The sequence below is a fragment of the Sceloporus undulatus genome, chromosome 2 (genome assembly GCF_019175285.1).
Source record: "Sceloporus undulatus isolate JIND9_A2432 ecotype Alabama chromosome 2, SceUnd_v1.1, whole genome shotgun sequence".
Taxonomy (NCBI): domain Eukaryota; kingdom Metazoa; phylum Chordata; class Lepidosauria; order Squamata; family Phrynosomatidae; genus Sceloporus; species Sceloporus undulatus.
In genome coordinates this window covers 18,409,872-18,428,546 of record NC_056523.1, presented here as the reverse complement: position 1 = coordinate 18,428,546, position 18,675 = coordinate 18,409,872, and the positions used below count along the sequence as shown (strand labels likewise).

General features: G+C 42.4%; 1 protein-coding gene across 11 annotated transcripts in view; it reads right to left on the bottom strand.

Moving 5' to 3' along the window:
* The window catches only part of LOC121921139 (C-type lectin domain family 2 member B-like), a 49,589-nt gene extending 34,478 nt beyond the window's left edge, over positions 1 to 15,111 (bottom strand). For 4 of the 11 annotated variants that reach the window (XR_006101851.1, XM_042448740.1, XM_042448751.1 and 1 more), the window contains exons 1-5: positions 15,052 to 15,110; positions 14,421 to 14,511; positions 13,596 to 13,699; positions 4,882 to 4,985; positions 4,289 to 4,722 (exon numbers count right to left, since the gene is read on the bottom strand). Coding sequence is in view for 10 of the 11 variants with exons in the window: in XM_042448740.1 (XP_042304674.1) it covers positions 4,289 to 4,424 (136 nt within the window). In the remaining variant the exon portion in view is untranslated. Of the gene's footprint in view, positions 1 to 4,288; positions 4,723 to 4,881; positions 4,986 to 13,595; positions 13,700 to 14,420; positions 14,512 to 15,051 lie in introns of all 11 variants that reach the window. The other 7 variants (XM_042448743.1, XM_042448742.1, XM_042448745.1 and 4 more) reach the window with 7 other exon arrangements.
* Between the last annotated feature and the right edge of the window lie 3,564 nt (positions 15,112 to 18,675).

The window sequence follows — 18,675 nt, the reverse complement described above, 5'->3', positions numbered from 1 at the left end:
CCCAGAAATGGCAGCAGCGAGACTGGCCGATAATTATTGTATTCCAGGGGGTCAAGGGAGGGCTTTTTTAATATAGGTTTTACAATGGCCAATTTCAATTCTGATGGAAATTGCCCTTCCCTCAAAGATGTGTTAATGATCCGGCGTAACAATAAAGTTACCGCCGGCCCCCCCGGGCCGCTAGCCACAAGGGACAGGGATCGAGAGAGCAAGTTGTCTTCCGAACACTTCCGACGATCTTGTCCACGTCCTCGGTACTCACCGATTCAAACCGATCCAGTTTAATGGAGTCCACGGAGGCTCCGGATACCTCTACTCTAGGTTCTGCTTGAATGTCGGCATTAAGACCTTCGCTTATGCGAGAGGTTTTATCCGCAAAAAAGTCATTAAATTGGTCACAGCAGGCCTTAGAAGGTTCAAGGATCTGGTTCAGGGCGGGAGGGAGCTGAGTTAGCTCCCTGACCACTCTGAACAACTCTGCTGGACGTGACTCTGCGGACGCAATACGAGCACCATAGAACGAATTCTTTGCTGCTCGTATTGCCTCTCCGTAGTCCTTTAACAGTTGGTCTAGGAGAGCCTTGTCGTCTAAGCAAAGGTGTTTCCGCCAACGGTACTCTAGCCGTCGCAGTACCCGCTTCCTTGCCCGGAGATCTTCCGTATACCAGGGCTTACATTTGGAAGCAGGCCTGAGAGGGCGCTTGGGAGTGATACTGTGTATAGCCCTAGAGAGACCGGTATTCCAAATACCGGTGAGGGCATCAACAGAGTCGCCGTCACTTCCAACCATGTGCCCCTCTAAAGCTTATTGGAACCTTTTAGGTTCCATCAGCCTTCGAGGGTGGACTATCCTAATAGGTCCACCACCCCCGGGGGGGATCTGGGTAGAGGCCTTGATTTTCACCTCTACCAGGAAATGGTCCGTCCATGACAAGGGCGAAACATTAACTATTTCCGCCCACGGATTTTCCACATCCGAACAGAAGACCAAATCGAGAGTATTACCCGCACAATGCGTAGGACCCTGTATCAGCTGGGACAGGCCCATGGCCGTCATGGTATCCATGAATTCCCGAGCCGCACCGGATGGAACATAGCTGGTCGTGAGAGAGATGTTGAAGTCACCCAGGACAAGTAGCCTGGGCGTCTCCAACATCAGTTCAGCGACCAGCTGTGTCAGCTCGTTAAGGGAGTCTGCTAGCGCACGGGGTGGCCGATACACTAACAGAATCCCTAGACTGTCCCTAGCCTTTAGGGTCAGGTAAATACACTCGATATAGGAGGTCTGTCGGATGTGGTTCCTGGTGAGGGACACGGTGTTCCTATGTATCAAGGCCACACACACACCCCGCCCACCTAACCTGCGCTGGTCCTTCACCGAGAACCCGGCAGGCAGGGCCTGAGCCCACAGAGCGTCTCCTTCAGGCCCAAGCCAGGTCTCGGTAATGCAAGCCAGATCACACTTTTGATCCTCCAGCATATCGTGGAGGATGTGGGTCTTGTTGTTTATTGATCTGGCGTTGCACAGGAGCAGCGACAGGGTTTGTGGCACGGTTGGAGCGACCCTCGGGTCCCTAAGGTTGGGAGGGGGACAGGAAGGAGAGATAGATATGATGTATATATTAAAGACATAGTACATATGTTGCATTTACTTTTACAGGCATCTAGGAAACTTTTCTTTTTCAAAAATATTAATCAAATATGTTCTAAATAGCCTGATAATTCATTTGGTAGATGACTTGCCTTGTGCTACCATTTTGTTATTGTTGTTGTTGTTTTTGTTAACTGCCATTGAGTTGGCCTTAACTCATGGCTATCAAATGAGATACATTCAATACTTCCTGTCCTTCACTATTCTGCTCCATTCCTGTGGCCTCTCTGATTGAGTCTATCCATCCAGCTTGTGGTCTTCCTCTCTTTCTGCTGCCCTCTACCTTCCTACCATTATTGTCTTTTCTACCTTTTCATGATGTGGCCAAAGCATGACAGCCTCAATTTGACTTCCAAGGAAATTTCAGGCTTCATCTGCTTAAGGACCCATTTGTTTGTCTTTTTAGCTGTCCATGGTATCCTCAACACTCTTCTCCAACACCAAGTCCCAAATGTGTTGATCTTCCTCTTATCTACCTTCTTCACTGTCCAGCTCTCACATCCATACATGGTGATGGGGAATACAATGGTTTCGAAGATTCTAATTGTAATGCTCAGTTATATATCTTTGCTCTTTGGGATCTTGTCTAGTTCTTTCATAGCTAACCTTCCCATTCTTGTTCTTATTTCTTGACTGCAGTCCCCATTCTACTATAGTGCATTTTTGTCACTGCTAATAAATAGAGATTTGCCATTTATGGAGGCATCAGAGTCAGCATTGAGATAGCAGATAAACAGAGTTGGAATGAGTGTCAAAGCTCTCCACCACCCTGGCCCCCATTGAAGATGGATTCTATTATCTTTGTCGATATCAAGATCTAAGTGGCATAAAAGGGCCATTTTGTGCTCAGTAAGCCCTGCTAAATAGACCGTTCCTTAGGCCAGGCAGTTGAAAGGATACAGAAGTGGCTGGGAACGGACTAATAGAATAAATCTTCATGTTAGTAACATGCTTCTACTATCTATAGGTTGGTTATTACCTATAAAACCCTAAATGGCTTGGGCCCAGGGTACTTGGAGGACCGCCTCTCTCCATACAATCCGCCCCGCACACTCAGATCGGCTGGGAAGCAATTGCTAAGAGTTCCTGAAGTGAGATACTCTACCACCATACAGAGGGCCTTTTCCACCTCGGCCCCTAAGCTCTGGAACTCGCTTCCCAGTGAGCTCCACTCAGCAGACTCTCTGGACCAATTTAAAAAGGGGCTCAAAACACACTTTTTCCAGCAGGCATACCCCTAATACCCCCGAGATATCCTCCTTTCTCCCCTCATTGATGCACAATTGTGCTAGTATGGACAGTTATTTTCATTGTAGGATGTTTTAACTGATGATTGATGTTTTAATGCATTTTATTGTATTTCATGGACTGTGTTGTTGTATGGTCTAAGTGTTGTAACCTGCCTTGATCTTTGGAAAGGCGGGCTAGAAATAAAGTTTTTTTTATTATTGTTGTTGTTGTTGTTGTTGTTGTTGTTATTATTATTCTCATGTCTGTTAGGATGGGAGATAGCTCACAACTGGCTGTTCCATTCCTTTGTTGGCTCTTGCCCTACACAACTGTGGGTATCCCTCTTCCAAGTGTCTCAGTTGTGGGGGCATAGTCCAGCCTGAGTAATCCACTTTCAACCAAAGGGATCTGCCATGTTTGACCAGGAATAGTCTGGGCAGAATCTGTTGCTTAGTGCCTGATTCTATCTCTGGAAAAGGGCTGTGATGCTGCCTCTGCTATAGATAGAGACATCAAATCCCAGGGGAAAAAATGGAAAACAACAAAGAAACAAACAGGGGGAAAAATTAAAAAGGAAGAAAATAAATTGTGAAAGGTTTTATTTTATCATGATTCAGGGGGGAAATGGGGCCAGGGGTCATTTTTTTTCCTGAATTTTTGTCCAGGCCTTCACATCTCTAGACCATCTATTCTAGAGTGTCATTTACCCTCAATTTAACTTGTCTTATAAGCAGTGATGTGTGTGAGCTTTTGGTATCAAAATAAGTTTTGAAAGGCATGGAATGGCAGCCAGTTCCACCCCAGAAATTAGACCAGGCACAAATTGGTAATGAATGCCCCCTAGCAGATAAAAATGGGTTGAAAAATCACATGCAATTAGAGTGACAGAAGACTCTGCCCCAATCTAATCATAGGCAGTGCATGAATCCAGCTCATTTCTAATGACCTCTCCTTCCACATTTATGCACTCCTTCTGCACACTTATAATATCTGCTGAGGACTCACATCAAAGGTAGAGATCCAAGTTGGTGACGGAGGATTCCTTCCTGTGCAGCCCTTTGTGGACTGGACAGCATCAGGGTAGTTGTAAGATATAACAGCCACACCCTGTAGCCCAGGGGAGTCAGGCTTAGTAAGCCTGGTAGGGCTTGGGCAACAACAGAACCCAGAGGTTCTCTTCATCCAATATGTGGTGTAGCGGACTATGCAGAATGAATTGAGTAGTAAGCAGACTGTAATTTTATCCTACTGGTCAAAATCATCACAGAAGAACTATGACAGCTGAAAAGGGACTTTTCTCTTTCTAAATTTTGGTTGACTCCCACTTCTATCTTATTCTAGGAGTGAATTCATATTTCTTCCAGGACTAGACAAAGACATACTTCTGCGTGAGTTATCACAACTCACCATCTTCACAGTACTCTGTCTTCAAAGGAGATTCTTCTACTTTGATGCTTCCATTCATTAGTCCGTTCTCTTTTGCATGTAAATCCAAGAGACAATCATGCTGCCATTCCTCTTTACTTTTGTGAGTTTCAGACATATCTTTGTTCTCAGCCAAATGAATTTACCAATGTCAAATAGCCAATTACTCTACTCAGAGCTTTTATTGATGTGATGTAATCATTGAAAACATACCACAACTATCATGAAATCACACACTTAATTCTCTGCCTTTGCCCAACCAAATTGGGCTGTCTGTGTCACCTAGCTGTCCTATTTAAAACAATCCTTGTGTCTGCTCTTATGGCCAATCCCAAGTATGCTGCTCTTGATGCTGAAGAATCTGTCTGGCTTTGTGGAAACGCATATTCACTCTAAAGTCCATATCAAAGAGTAATCTGTGGAGAAGAATTACACTGTAAAAATAGTGCCAGCTTTCCAAATGGCTTTAATCATTTTCTAAGCTATTATTCCCATACACAGTGTTACCCAAAGAAAAGTAGGGGACTGGAGATCCCCATCAACTGTATCTGCTTTTCTTTAGATGGGGAAATTACCAGAGAAGCTTTGTGAATGGCTGGGTAACCTTAGGTCCATTGGCACCTGTGTATAGCAGCAATAACTGAGGGGGACTCCAGTCTTAGGTGAATTGAGGTTTTATCTAGAAAAATGCAAAGCACAATCACATACACACAATTCAAACAGGCACAGCATTCAGAGCTAACCAAAATGGGAAATGGAAATTTTATAGAGGGACTTTTTTTTAAAGTTTATTACAAATACATAAAAAACACAAATATCAGAAATAAGACACACAAACATAAAACCATAAAACACCTTATATTTACTGAAAAATACATCACTTAAATTATCCTTCATTTTCTCAGTATCAGTGATTTCTAAAATAACTTCATTCAATTTAACTAATATACATTTTCTTTTATATCTAGTACAGTGGTACCCCGGGATACGAATTGATCGCGTTACGAAATTTCCGGGATACGAAAAAGTTAGATTGGAAAAAACTGTTCCGGGATACGATGTTTTTTTCGGGTTACGAAATTTATTTCGGCGCGAAATTCAAACGCGCGGCTTTCCAGCGCTAACGGAAAGCCTTTTCGGGTTGCGAAATGTATCGGGTTACGAACGGAGCGGCGGAACGAATTAATTTCGTAACCCGAGGTAGCACTGTAATTATATAAGGTTGTAACTTCTTGCTGTTACAGTTAAACCTGTTTATCCTAACATTGTTTGGTTACCATTTTGTCATATACTTTATTTTTCCCTGTTCTGATTCTTATTTCCAAAAGACAAAACAAATGAGTTATAGGCCTGTTCTGCACGGGCAGCTCGGCACCTACTAGGGTTACGAAAGGGTGTCCCTTCCAGATGCCCTAACCCTAGTACGTGCCGAGCACGTACAAAATGGCAGTGCCTTTTCTACATGGGCACCACCATTTTGATGTAGCGGACACTTAGTGCCCGCACGTTGCGGCACAGAAATGACGCCGCAAGTGCACCATTGGCGCCTTGCGGTGTCATTACCATGCTGCAAAAAGAAGCCACTTTTTGCGGCTTTTTCCGCCACCGGGAACCCTCCCTGTTTGGAGGCTGAGGCTTCCTGGTGGCGGAAACGGAGGTGCCAGCAGACCGGCCTTTTTGGGTGGTCTGTAAAGTGCCATAGTAAAACGAAATATTGCTGAACAGGGGATTTTTTCCATTCTTACATATGAGTTTTGCCTAGCGACTGCTTAAATCCTATTGCCTAAAGACAAATAAACAAATAAAAAGATTAGACAGTAAATATCTTTCTTTACTTTACTTATAATATCCACCGTATTATCTTATACTTCATTGTTACCCATGCTGCTTCATATAAATTTTGGTATAAATGATAACCCTTAATGACCCCTAGATGAACTCTAATAGCCTGTCCACCATTGCCAGCAAGGCATGAGGACATGTACACACACCCCTGAGGGGCAACCACATCATCATATCTAGAGAGTCGCATAAGAGGATTATCATATGACCAGGAAGAGCAAATGTTTGCCTTCCCTGAGGCTCTTGCCCCCTCCCAGGGTCTGTTGTCCAAGCAGCTTAAGACCACTAAGACAATCAGACAGGGACATCCAGGTGAAAAGCAAGTAATTAAACACCTTTGTTCTCACCATCAAGCACCTTTGCCAGAAGCAAGATTTTGCCTATAATATCATCAAATTTGCCTGTTCACTGGGCCAGTCTGGATTTCAGGGGGAAGTTATGTCCCTTTGAATCCTGGCTCCTGGCCAGTCATTCCATGGCTGAGCCTCATGCCATCCTCATCATATTCCATTTGGATTCCTGGAGGGAGTCTACATTCTGGTACGTATCACCCCAGTGATGCCTAAAATCCTATTCCATGCTAACCTATGCTTTTCCTGAGCTTTGTATGTGTGTGGGTATGCTAGTGAATCGTATGTGTCTTTCCCCTTATAAATAAATTGGTTATTAATTCTAGAAGTCTGTCTCAGTTCCATTTATTGGGATCCCCTGGTCTACTCCGTATACATATCGGGAGGGCGATCTTGGTGGGCTCTTGTGGCCAGCCCCCTCTTGCAATATTTGGACTAATAACAACATAATAAAATTCCCCCTAACGGACCCTTGGCTACATCATCTACTATTTAACCATTTCCCTATGGTTACAATGATCTGCATATTTTTTACTCAGTCACTAATCTTTCGAAACACTGGTTGTCAAGGGACCCCCGTTGATTTCTATGAAATCAAACACCTGTTTCCATTTCTCCAAAGATTTATCTGATTTTTCATGCCTCAATTTTCTTTACAATTTATCTAGTTCTAATACTTCTTGCAATTTTAGTATCCAATCTTCGACCTTGGGACTATTTTATTTTTCCAGAATCTTGCATATAGCGTTCTTGCAGTACAAATCATATAAAATAACACACAGCCAAATTTCCTTTCTAAATCTTTGTTAACCATATTTATTAGAACTATTTCTGGTTTGTTTTCCAATTTTATATTTAATATCATATTTATTGTTTTACGTATAGCCATCCAGAATCTTTTTGCCTTTTTACATTTCCATCAAATGTGAATGAGTGTCCCTTTTTTATTTTATTTTATTTTTGCACTTCCAACATTTGCTAGAGTGCTTCCCATATATTTTGCATAATCTCATGGGCATTAAGTACCATCTATAGTAAATTTTGTAGCAATTATCTTTTATGTCTTGACACAGGGTATAATTCATTCTGTTTATCCATGATCTTTCCCATTGTTTCAGTTATAATGGTCTCCCAATATCTTGTGTCCAAGCCACCATGTTTGTTTTAGCTATTCCATTTTCAGTATAATACTTCAACAAACATTTATATAATGCTGATATTGTTACACCTTTTTTGCCCCCAAAATTTCCTCCAGTTCCAATTTCTTATTCGTTATTCCCATAATTTCTTGATCTTTTTAAACCTTTCGTTCAGTTGAAAATACCTGATTTCTTATTCAACTCCATATCTTCTATTGCTTTAATATTTTTGTCATAATTTTATAGAGGGGTTTAAGGGTTTAGAGAGGGCAATATTTATCTGTCTAGACCAGTAGACCATGAAAGCAGGAAGTGGCTCAAACTGAGTTCATATATGCAGTGCAACTTGGGGACAACAGTGGCAGAGTGGTTAAATGCCTGTACTGCAGCTACTCACTCACAAACCATAACGAAAGGGCTCAAGCTCGACTCAGGCTTGCATCTTTCCGAGGAGGTCACTAAAATGAGTACCCAGATTGTTGGGGGCAAATTAACTTACAATTTGTAAACTGCTTAGAGAGCGCTTAAATGCACTGATAAGCAGTATAGAAATGTACTTGCTATTGCTATTACTATTGTACAGAGTTTGGGGGTTGGAACCAATATTTATACTTGAAATCTAGCCCTGAGCAATGGATGGGCTATTTTACAAGATAAAAAAAGTCTTGATGTCTTTCCTAGGAATCGACAATAGGACTCTGGGCTGGTTGATGGCTTTAACTTTAAAGTCACATACACAGTGATTGGATCAGGGCAACTCTGGGTGTGAGGATGGGTTAGGTGTCTGGGAATATGGCAGGGGGGCAGCAGAGGAGTATGCTTACTGCTTTAAGTGCAAGGAAATCCTTTGTGTCATGGTGCAAGAGGAAATCTAAAGGACTTGGGGGGAAGGAAGAAGCAATTAGTACACCCATTAAGGATTATCTAGGTTGATCCACATGCATTTAAGGTCTACCGTGACCACCCATGGGAAGTTCATCTGGTCTTTCAGAGGTCATTGTGACCAACTAGAAACATGCCTGATACTTAATATGAAAACTATGAAATATGGAAATCTGGAACCCCAAACAATGCAGGGTATGCAGGGTGTGCTAACAACAACATAGACATTATCTTCCAAACTCTCCATTAATAGAGACTTTACTCCTGTCTTACACACCTTTGGTATCAAAGGTGGATTGCTGCTGTTCAACCAAAATGTGGTTTGGAGAGGCAGTATAGCTCTCTGGCTGAGAATTCTAAATGCGCCCCACTATACTGCATTTCCCAGGATTCCACAGGATGGAACCATGCTAGTTAAAGTAGAATCACAGTGCTATAATTGCATAGTGTGAATGGGCCCCAAGTCACAGAATCTCTGCAATGCTGGATCTCTTTTCATATTATCACCTACAGGGGGCAGCAACAAGGTGTACTCAGCAGAGACAAGGGTGCTACACATTGGAGTTCATTGTGTGGGTCTGCTGGCTTCAAATACAATCTGCCAAAATTAAGGGGATGCCCTAGAGATTCCACGAACCAGCGACAGGAGCTAGGATGTGCAGAGTGAAGTATAAGATCCAAATGCTGGTTTATGGTTTTCTTTAGACTTCTATTCCAGCCATTCTTCTTCTTTAGGAAGTTTTCTTAATGCAGTGGTGCCTTAAAGTCATGGCAGTTTTATGGGTTTTCCCTCCCATTCACAGTAACAATACTGCATATCAAATGCCTGAGTTTCAAGATATTTATTTCTATCACATCTGATAACATACAGTATGAGCATTTTGTGTTCCTGCAATCCTCTTGAAGCAACTATATGTCTGAACTGTTGAAAGAACAGGAGTGAGGAACACAGAGGCCTACCTGCAAGAATACCCTTCCATACCATCTGAACCATCACAACCATCACAACATCTTGACTAAATGCAGGGCTAGGACTAACATGATCTCTTTTTTTTCTCCTGTATCATTTTTAACACCTTTGCTTGATGAAAGTCCAAAACACACTGCAGAAATAATCCAGTTTGAGACAGCTTTAACTGCCCTGGCTCAGTGCTAGGGAATCCTAGGGATTGTAGTTTATTGTGACATAGAAGGAAAAATGTCTCAGAAAACTATAGTTCCCAGAATTCCCTAGCACTGAGCTAGGGCAGTTAAAGCTGACTCAAATTGGATTATTGCTGTGGAGTGTTTTGGATCAAAGAAGCTAGTGGAGTTTTGAAAGCTTGCAACATGTATAATGTGTATTTTAGTTGTCCAATAAACGTATCCCTGTTTTGTGGATTTTGGATGATACTATACTTTGCTATATGGCCAAGAAGGCTACATTCAGATATTTGTACATGGTGTGTGATTTGTTAAACTATTCTTTAAACTGAAAAGGAGTAACTAGCTGGTATTTTCCAAATCAGTTAAACAAGTGTCTCGTAGTTTCCACAAGTACATTTGCCTCAGATGCTGCTGCAAATAACCACAACACAATGCAGTGGAAGAAAGGCCACAACTTTATTAGCAAGCAATTGGTAAGGGTTGGCACAAAGCATGAGGTCAGGATCTGCAAAATCAAACAACCCGATGTTGTCTGATTATTCAAAACCTGGCACCCACCAGGCGCTTGGGATGACCTAGGGGCTAAGGAACACAACTTGACCGCAAACCATGCCATGCGTTCACATATTCATTAAGCCCCTAGTCACCAGGAGGCATTCCCGCGTTATGGCCCCTGCAATGGCCATACGCCTGCCCTATTTGCCCCCGGGTAACTAGTGACTCCCAAACCAGAGCTCCATAACCCTGGTACCACACCGTGCAGATCCTGGCCTATGCTGCCGCCCCAAGTTGTGACAAAAAAAAAACCACGAAACAGAGGTGGGTGGGCAGGGGAAGCTTCTACTGTCTTCCTCCCTTCCTGCTTGGCTCCGCACCGTGTGAAGCCAAGCGCCGACTGGGGGACGGGGCCTGCAACGTGGCCTTATATAGGCCTAAGCCCCTCCCCCCACAACATGCGGTGCGGAGCTCCTCCTCCAAGGCAGCCCAACCAATGGGCTGCCCTGGAGGACTGGAAGCTCCGCACCACAAAGCCCGGCTCCCAGAGTGTCACGGGGCGGAAGGGCCGCCCCTTTCGCCCCGCGCACAAATAGGGAGCCGGGGCAAGCCCCAGTGCACACTGGGGCTTGTAGTTTTTCGCCGCTCATAGCGGCAAAGCGGTCTGCCCAGCTAGCGGGTGACCGCTTTTTGCCTCCATTATGCTTAATCTGTACTTTCAGTTATTCACTTACACCTAACTCAGTATGTGGTTAGGTTTAGTAAGCAGCAAAACCACTCATGAAAATTAAAGTAAGTGTATGGGAGCCTGCTTAGTGTAGTGGCTTCAGTGTTGCTGAATTAGCTTACAGTTGTATACCGCTTAGACACTGCTTAGGCGGTATGAAGCGGTATATAAATGAAGCTTGTTTGTTTTGTTGGACTACAACTATGGAGACCAGGGTTCAAATCACCATTTGGCCATGACAACTGACTGTGTAGCCTTGGACAAGTCACACACTCTCAGCTTCAAAGGCAACGGCAAACCCCCTCTGAACAAACCTTGGGTACATAACAACAACACTTCAGCATATTCCTAATTTAATGTGGTTTATAAAATATTTTATAAAATTTTAAATTTACTAAGAACTAGTATAGGACTATGGAGCCTTCAAAATATGTTGTGCCACAAAGAGGTACCAGAAGTGAAGAAAAAGCAGACTGAAGTGTACTGGCTGCTCCCTGGAGAATCCCAGTAAATTGGCAAGGACTTTCTTGTTTAACAAAATCAACAGGTTCTTTTCTCTTCTCAAACTACACTTCTGGAAAAAAGCAGTAAGAGGTGGAAAAGAATACCAGGAATGCTTTTCAGTTAGAGGGCTGAAAATGTATGAGGCACCTGCAGTTTGATTATAAGCGCTTCATACCACTTGGACTGCCAGAGCTCTCTCCTACCTCAATGAACTACAAATTCCAGGATTCCATGGGATGGAATAGAATAGAGAAGTGATTTCATATGGGTAGAACCACACAGTGCAGACAGTTTTTTAGTTCCTGACCTGATCATGTCTCGAGAGGCTGTCTGCTGATAATGCTGTATACATTTCACTTTATCAGTCTACCTTGTAATGACATTCATTATGTTACTGGATTATAAAGATGGCTCGTGTATTTTGTAAGAAGTGTGGTAACTCAAGGTGTCACCCCTCCCCACTGACCTCTTCCCATTCCATTCCATACAGAATGCTTAGTAATGCTTTTTTTCCACTAATGTTACTCATAAATCCAAGTCCCACTGAATATAATGTTGTGACATTAAGAACTAGCAAAATTAAAATACCTTCAATTTATAATATCATATGCACAACTTAAATGAATTTACATATACCTAGTGAAGATGTGGTTAAAATGTTACAATTTTAAAGAAAATTTCAAAAGAATAATAAAAATTAAAAATAAAAAAAAATAAAATTCTGATTTTTGAAATTTTAATTTTAAAAATTCTGGGGCCTCTCCTTTCTCCTCCAACTGAGCTTTATCCCACTCCCATCATCTCTTAAAGCATTTTAAAGAGAATCAGGTGAATGCCACAGTCCTTGTATGTCAAAAGGTAGGTGTTTGAGGAGCAGTACTGTCACCTTACCCTTAAGATGTCACCTGGTACAGCCTGAACCCCCCCACCCACCCAGTGATGCCACTGAGTAGATATGCAACCTTATTTTCCGCTGAGTGCAGTTAATGTAAGCCTTTATATATTCAGCAGGTGTTACTTATAGCAACCACATGAATTTCATAAGGTTTTCTTAGGGCACCTCTGGTGCAGGAAACCTGAGAGGTGCACAAAGTCCATCTCAGCATAAACTGGCTAGGACTCAAGGTAATCCTGCATTTTGGAAGAAGCTTTCAAGTAGTCTCTAGAATATTACTTTGAACAGCTTTTCTTTTTAGAAACTTATCCCTTTTGCTATACCTTTGATACCTCTGGTACCAAAGTTTCTATTAAAGAAATAAAGCCCAAGAACACATATACTTTGTTAATTTGTGGTATACCTGAACAGGATTTTTGGTGTCCCATTCAGTATACATAAAGTACAGTCACCCCCTCCATTTTCACGGACTTGAAGTCTGCATCCCTCTCCCGTTCATAGGAAGCAAACGGGGGTTGGGGGATAAATGGGGGGGGCCTTGCAGGTGGCCATAGGCGTGCACGGCCATTCAACCAATGAGGATTGAAAATAGGAGAATTTCCATTTTTTTAAAATTTTATTTTATTTTTATTTTTTTGCGGGGGTTGGGTGGGTCCAGAACACATCCCCAGCAAAAACAGAGGGGTGATTGTATGAGCTATTCAGTCTTCAGGGAAGTTGCCTTATAGTATTTGTCCCATTACTAATTAGCTAAAGGATAGTATAAGCTCAGAGCAGATACTGTGGGTAGGACCTCAGACGGAGATCTTGAAAAACAAAAATATGCTACATTTCTAATATCTTAACTTTATTCATTCATGGAGGAGGAAGGTAATGACTGAGTCACACACAATCTCCGGATTAACAGTCTTAGAGACATGCTGAGAGTTTTAGTCCGACAATGTCTGGAAGGCCACACAGCTCTATTGGACTGAAGTAATGGATTAATGGTTAGATGATAAAATTGACACTCATGCAAATTACAAGTAATGCCTATGGTGGAGTTTTGTTTGGAGCAATCATGACTATTAGCTGTTTGAGTCATTGGCAGTGGCTACACGTCTTTCCAGTTCAGCTGCTGGCTTTCCTGACAGCTGTAAGGGAACTAAATGGAGGAGGAGAGGAGTTGTATTGTAAAGATAAGCACAATGGGGCTGATTTCCCTTGCCAAGTGTGAATAAGATTTCAGTTTATACATGCAGTTTCTCTGCATACACATACAGGGCACTCGAGAGACTCAAATGAAAAGGGTAAAATGATCATGTATTACCTTTAATTTAAACAGATCTTGTTTATATAGCATCCCCTGGTGCAAAATGCTCAACTGTTTGAATGGTTGTTCAGATACATAACCCTACACACCCATCATTTCATCTGAAAATGAAATAAAATGAAATAAATTTAAATTCTCAGGCCTGGGTGAGCAGGTGCTGAATACACAGCTTGTAAAAGATTTGTATCAAGCATCATATTCCTAGGCATGCATCAGCTCCCCATGCCAGCCCAACCTTTTTCTCTTCTCTTCTCCCTCACCCCAATTTCTTTTTCTTGCTTGCTGACCTTTTGACCTGCTTTCCTCTCCCACACACACCTCTCCATATTGTAGTTCCTCAAATCCAGGTAGCTATATTTGCAGATTGGCTCATTGTGCAAATCATGTAGTGGGTCATGAAAGGTTTAATGAGCACAGACAGACCCTCTAACAAATTTCTGTTCAGAAGGCTGGGACCAGGAGCTTGTATTTTCTTAGCTTCTTTGCATGTTAATGCACAGGTGTACAGCCTGCACTTCAAGGTCTTTTGGGCACTCCCCACAACCTGTTTTCTTTACTATCTTTTCCTAGAGCTTATGTGCCTTTAACACAGTGATTTCCAAAGTGGCCTGGGTAATACAACCACACCCCCCCCCCCGGAAGGGGCAGTGGAAAGATTCAGGGGGACGTTGCCCAGGGGAAGGGGGCAGCCATTGACACTTTTTTGTCATCAATGCACTAGCAGGATGCTTCCATGACAATAAGTGGATGATGTCATGTGAAAATCCTTCATGCAATCATGCGAACATGACAGGAGCATAGCCTTTCTCTCATGTTTCTTACCTTGTGTGATAATCTTTCTTTTTAAAGGCCTTACTGAAAGCAAGATATGGTACATCCACAGCACTCCATCCATCTACCAAGGTTGCTGCAACTAAGGTGATCAAATGCAAAGGAAGCAGTGACCAAGTTTGGTTGTTTTAAGTTTAATATCAAGAAATAAGTATCAGAGGGCACTAGGGTTATTGCCCAAAAGGAATGGGGATAGGAACCCAAAAAAGGGTAGAGACCATTTTAACAGATCCGGGAGGTAAAGATACTTAAAATACATTTATAAAGGTTATAAGGACACTTAGCAAGCAGTACTGTATCACTTTAACTGCTATGGTTCCATTGTAAAGGATCTTGGGATTTGTGAGGCACTTGTAAATATCTGCTAAAGAGTGCTACTCAACTCCCCTAGAGTTCCCAAGATACTGAGTGCTGTCCGTGCTACAGAGTTAATCCTCAATCCCGCTTTTATCAGGATACCTTACTAGCTTCATAGAATCATAGAGCTGGAAGAGACCCCCAAGGGCCATCCAGTCCAACCCGATTCTGCCAGGCAGGAACACACAATCAAAACACTCCTGACAGATGGCCATCCAGTTCTGTTTAAAAAAACTTCCAAAGAAAGGGACTACACTACACTTACCATCAGAAAGTTCTTCCTAATGTTGTGGTGGAATCTCTTTTCCTGTAGCTTGTATACTTGTTCTGTGTCCTAGTCTCTGCAGCAGCAGAGAACAAGCATCATCCTCAGTGTGACACCACCTCAAATACTTAAATAGGGCTATCATGTCACTACTTAACCTTCCCTTCTCCAGGCTAAAAATACAGTCAATGCCGGGATTCCGCATCAGAACATGTCTTCCAAACATCTTACTATTTTTGGAACCTTGCTTTGGACTCGTTTCAGCTTGTCAAATCCTTTTTGAATTCTTGTGCCTACCATTAGACATTTAGTATTCCAGGCAAGGTCAGACCAAAGCAGAACAGAGTGTCGTAACTGACCTGAAGGCACACCACAAACAAAAAACATGTTTCTGTGTTAATTTTATACTGTTTGATCTAGATGATTTCAATTGTTTTTACATTTTTTTTTGTAATGTTAAAATGTTTTTATCTTCTGAATTTCCTGGTGTTAGAGCATAACGATTTATATAAATTTTGGCATGTGTGTGGGATTCACTTTGACTCCAAGCTGACCTCCTAGAGGCACCACCATTTCCCCAAAGCACAGATGTCATGTAGGCAGCCTGCAAAAGAGGAGGTAGGAGCCCTAGAGAACAGGACTGGAAATTCCCCACAGGAAGTTTGGGAGTTGCTAGACAAGAAAAACCATCACCTCCAAAATCAGCACAATAGTAGCTGTTTGTTTTCAGTCTCACACTTAATGGCCCAGTGATTAAATCAATGGCCACCCATTCATCTGTTTGCCTTCCCCGATTGTGTTCACATTCAAGTGCATTGGCTAGAGTATTCTTCACCTTGGTTTAACAAAGCCCAGGTCATTAAACACCTTTGTCTTGGCTGCAGCTAAGCCATTAGGCTCATCACCACAGACTAGAATTTGCCTACATAAACCCCAGTCAAGCACACCACCTGGTGTGCTATAGTCAGAATTCTGCCTGGCTTCACATCAGTTTGGACTCTGATTTTAGCTCACTCTGCCATTTCCCCCACGTTTTGGTGGCCGTGCTCTTCCAACTTCTACATCTACATCTGGTCCCCCGGAGACGCCTTCAAAAGTAAGTATCTCCCATAGATTCGCCTCTCTCAACTCTCTCCCGAATTTCCTCCCTTTACTTTCATTGAGAAGTGTGTGTGTGTGTTCTTTGCTGTGTGTTTGTTTCCCCCTTTTTAATAAATATTTAGACATAATTGGAGCAGTCCGTCTAAGTGTCGTCTCTCAAGGGATTATTGTGGACCTCTGGTATACACCATGGGACATGATCTCGCGAGGGTGTTGTTAGGACTCTCCCTCTCAGCAATTTGAGCTAATTAAAAATTCCCCTAATTAGATCTTTCCTGACACTCCAGGAGAAAGGTGGCATAGAAATATTATTATTATTATTATTATTATTATTATTACTACTACTACTACTACTATTATTATCGACACAGCTACACCTATTAAAACACAGAACCAAAGAGGAAAGCCTCTAATGGTGGGATGATGGTAGAAGGATTGGGAGCCCCAAAATTACAGTTTGCTTTCATTTCTGATCTGGAACCAAATGATCCAAAAAGAAAGATCTGTCTTGGTGGCATTTGAAGAGCAATGAGAAATCTACTCGCCCTGCCGGCAGGAGAAGAAACTCCCAGAAAGGAAACTACCCACCCAGAATGGAAGGGCTACACTCACGAAGAACAAAAATGCTCATTCTTTCCTTTAACTCACTAGAAGATGGGAGGAAACCCTGAAGCACCATCCCTTCGGAAAGAAAGACACAATAGGCTAGGCGGGCCAGTCTTGGGTCCTGATGGACAAGGAGTCTGTGTGTGCCTCATGAGAGCAAATTTGTTTATTTATTTACAGTATTTATACCCTGCCCTAAAACCTCTCAGAGCGGCTTACAACTATTGTTTTTTTTAAAATAACAATCAGGCTTACAATCTAAGACACAACACAAAAGAAGAAGGGAATGGTAGTGAGAAAGGGGATCAGGTCTAGCAATTCTTCTCTCCCTCTGAGGCCTGGACCAAGGCAGTTGGACTGGAGGGAGGGCTCTACTTCTTAACTAAAGCCAGGTTAGGGTAAAAAAGCCAGAAAAAGCCAAGTGAAGAGATTATCGCACAGTTTTAAAAAATGACTTACCACTGCTGAATTCAATCCAAATTTGGGATACATCCAGATTTTATTGCAAGCATTTTTGAGGCAGCTGCAACCGAGTGGTGCATCCGGGTAACATTTGGCTAGAATCTGAGTTAAGCCATCTGATCTGCAAATCCAGGAAGCTCCTGGCTTTGAAAAGAGGTCGTCTGAACTTGTATTCTAGCCAGATGTTACCCAGGCGATGGCAAAAACTTGTGCAATAAAATCCAGATGTATTTGGAATTCAAATTGAATTTGGCAGCGGTAAGTCAGTTTTTAAAACTGTGTGATAGAGTCCAAAAAAAAGACATCCTTGGGCAGGAGTAGCTTTGTCCAGGAAAGCCAGGATGGGTGCGGATGGAATAGGCTTTCTTACTCACAAAGGTGCCTCCTGTCTGTAGCCCAAGGCTGTTCATTTGGAGAATAATGATTAGAAATCATCAGAATATTTTAAAAGGTTTTGTGACGGCACTTGCAGTTTGTGACCTCTATGATCTTTCTTGCTTACCATTCATGCAAAATGGTACCACTGATCCATCTCCAGGGCTGCTCTGGATTATCTCTTCAGAGACCAATCCAGTGGTCAGGAGGGCTTTTGTAACGTAAAAAGAAATCTAGAAAAGAAATTAAGAAAGAAATATATTATCAACTCCAATTTGACTGAACTATTTTACAAGAAACTAGAAAGAGTAAAAATAATATCACTTGATGAGGTACTGAAAGAAAGGTGATTTATAAAAATGGCATTCTCACAATGGTTTTTCACTGGAAAATACAAGACTCCTGCTTCCCCTTGCTTATAGTGACCTGATCTTTTATTGTGTCTGTCAAAGAATGCTGGTGATGTTCATTTTCACCCAACTTGGAAGAGAAAAAATGGCATAAAACATCTACAGATGCTTTTAATAATGGCACAAAACATTTTTAAAGGAATTTTAAATTCAAACAGATGGAATCAATTCACACCAGCAAGGCCTACCACCATTTATCCTTTTCATGTGATCTTGTGCCACCAATGATTGTGTGAAGAGGCCATAATGGGCCTTGCTAAAGAAAGCTCTCTCTCTCTCTGGCTTTACTTTGGAAAGCGCGTTGAGGACTAAAAAGGCCAATCCGAGATAAAGTCCGGTTGCAGAAAGCACAGCAGAAAGTCTCTTGGGTGATGTTTCGGGTTGCGATTCTTTCTGCGTTGTCATTTCTCTTCAAGACTCGGTGTGCATGAGCTTTCAAAAATGGCTGCAGCATCATGGATAGTGCGTCTCCATGTCCCTGATGTGAGGCCAAGGCAGACCGTTGTTGGTGATCAATTTGGCCAAGCCTGAGATGTTGTTTTCAGGGAGTCTTTGTATCTCTCTTTGGGGCACCCTTCTTACGCTGACCTGTGGCGAGTTCACCGTATAATACTATTTTTGGGAGGTGATGGTCCTGCCCAGTGGCACTACGTCCTCAATAGCATGGCCT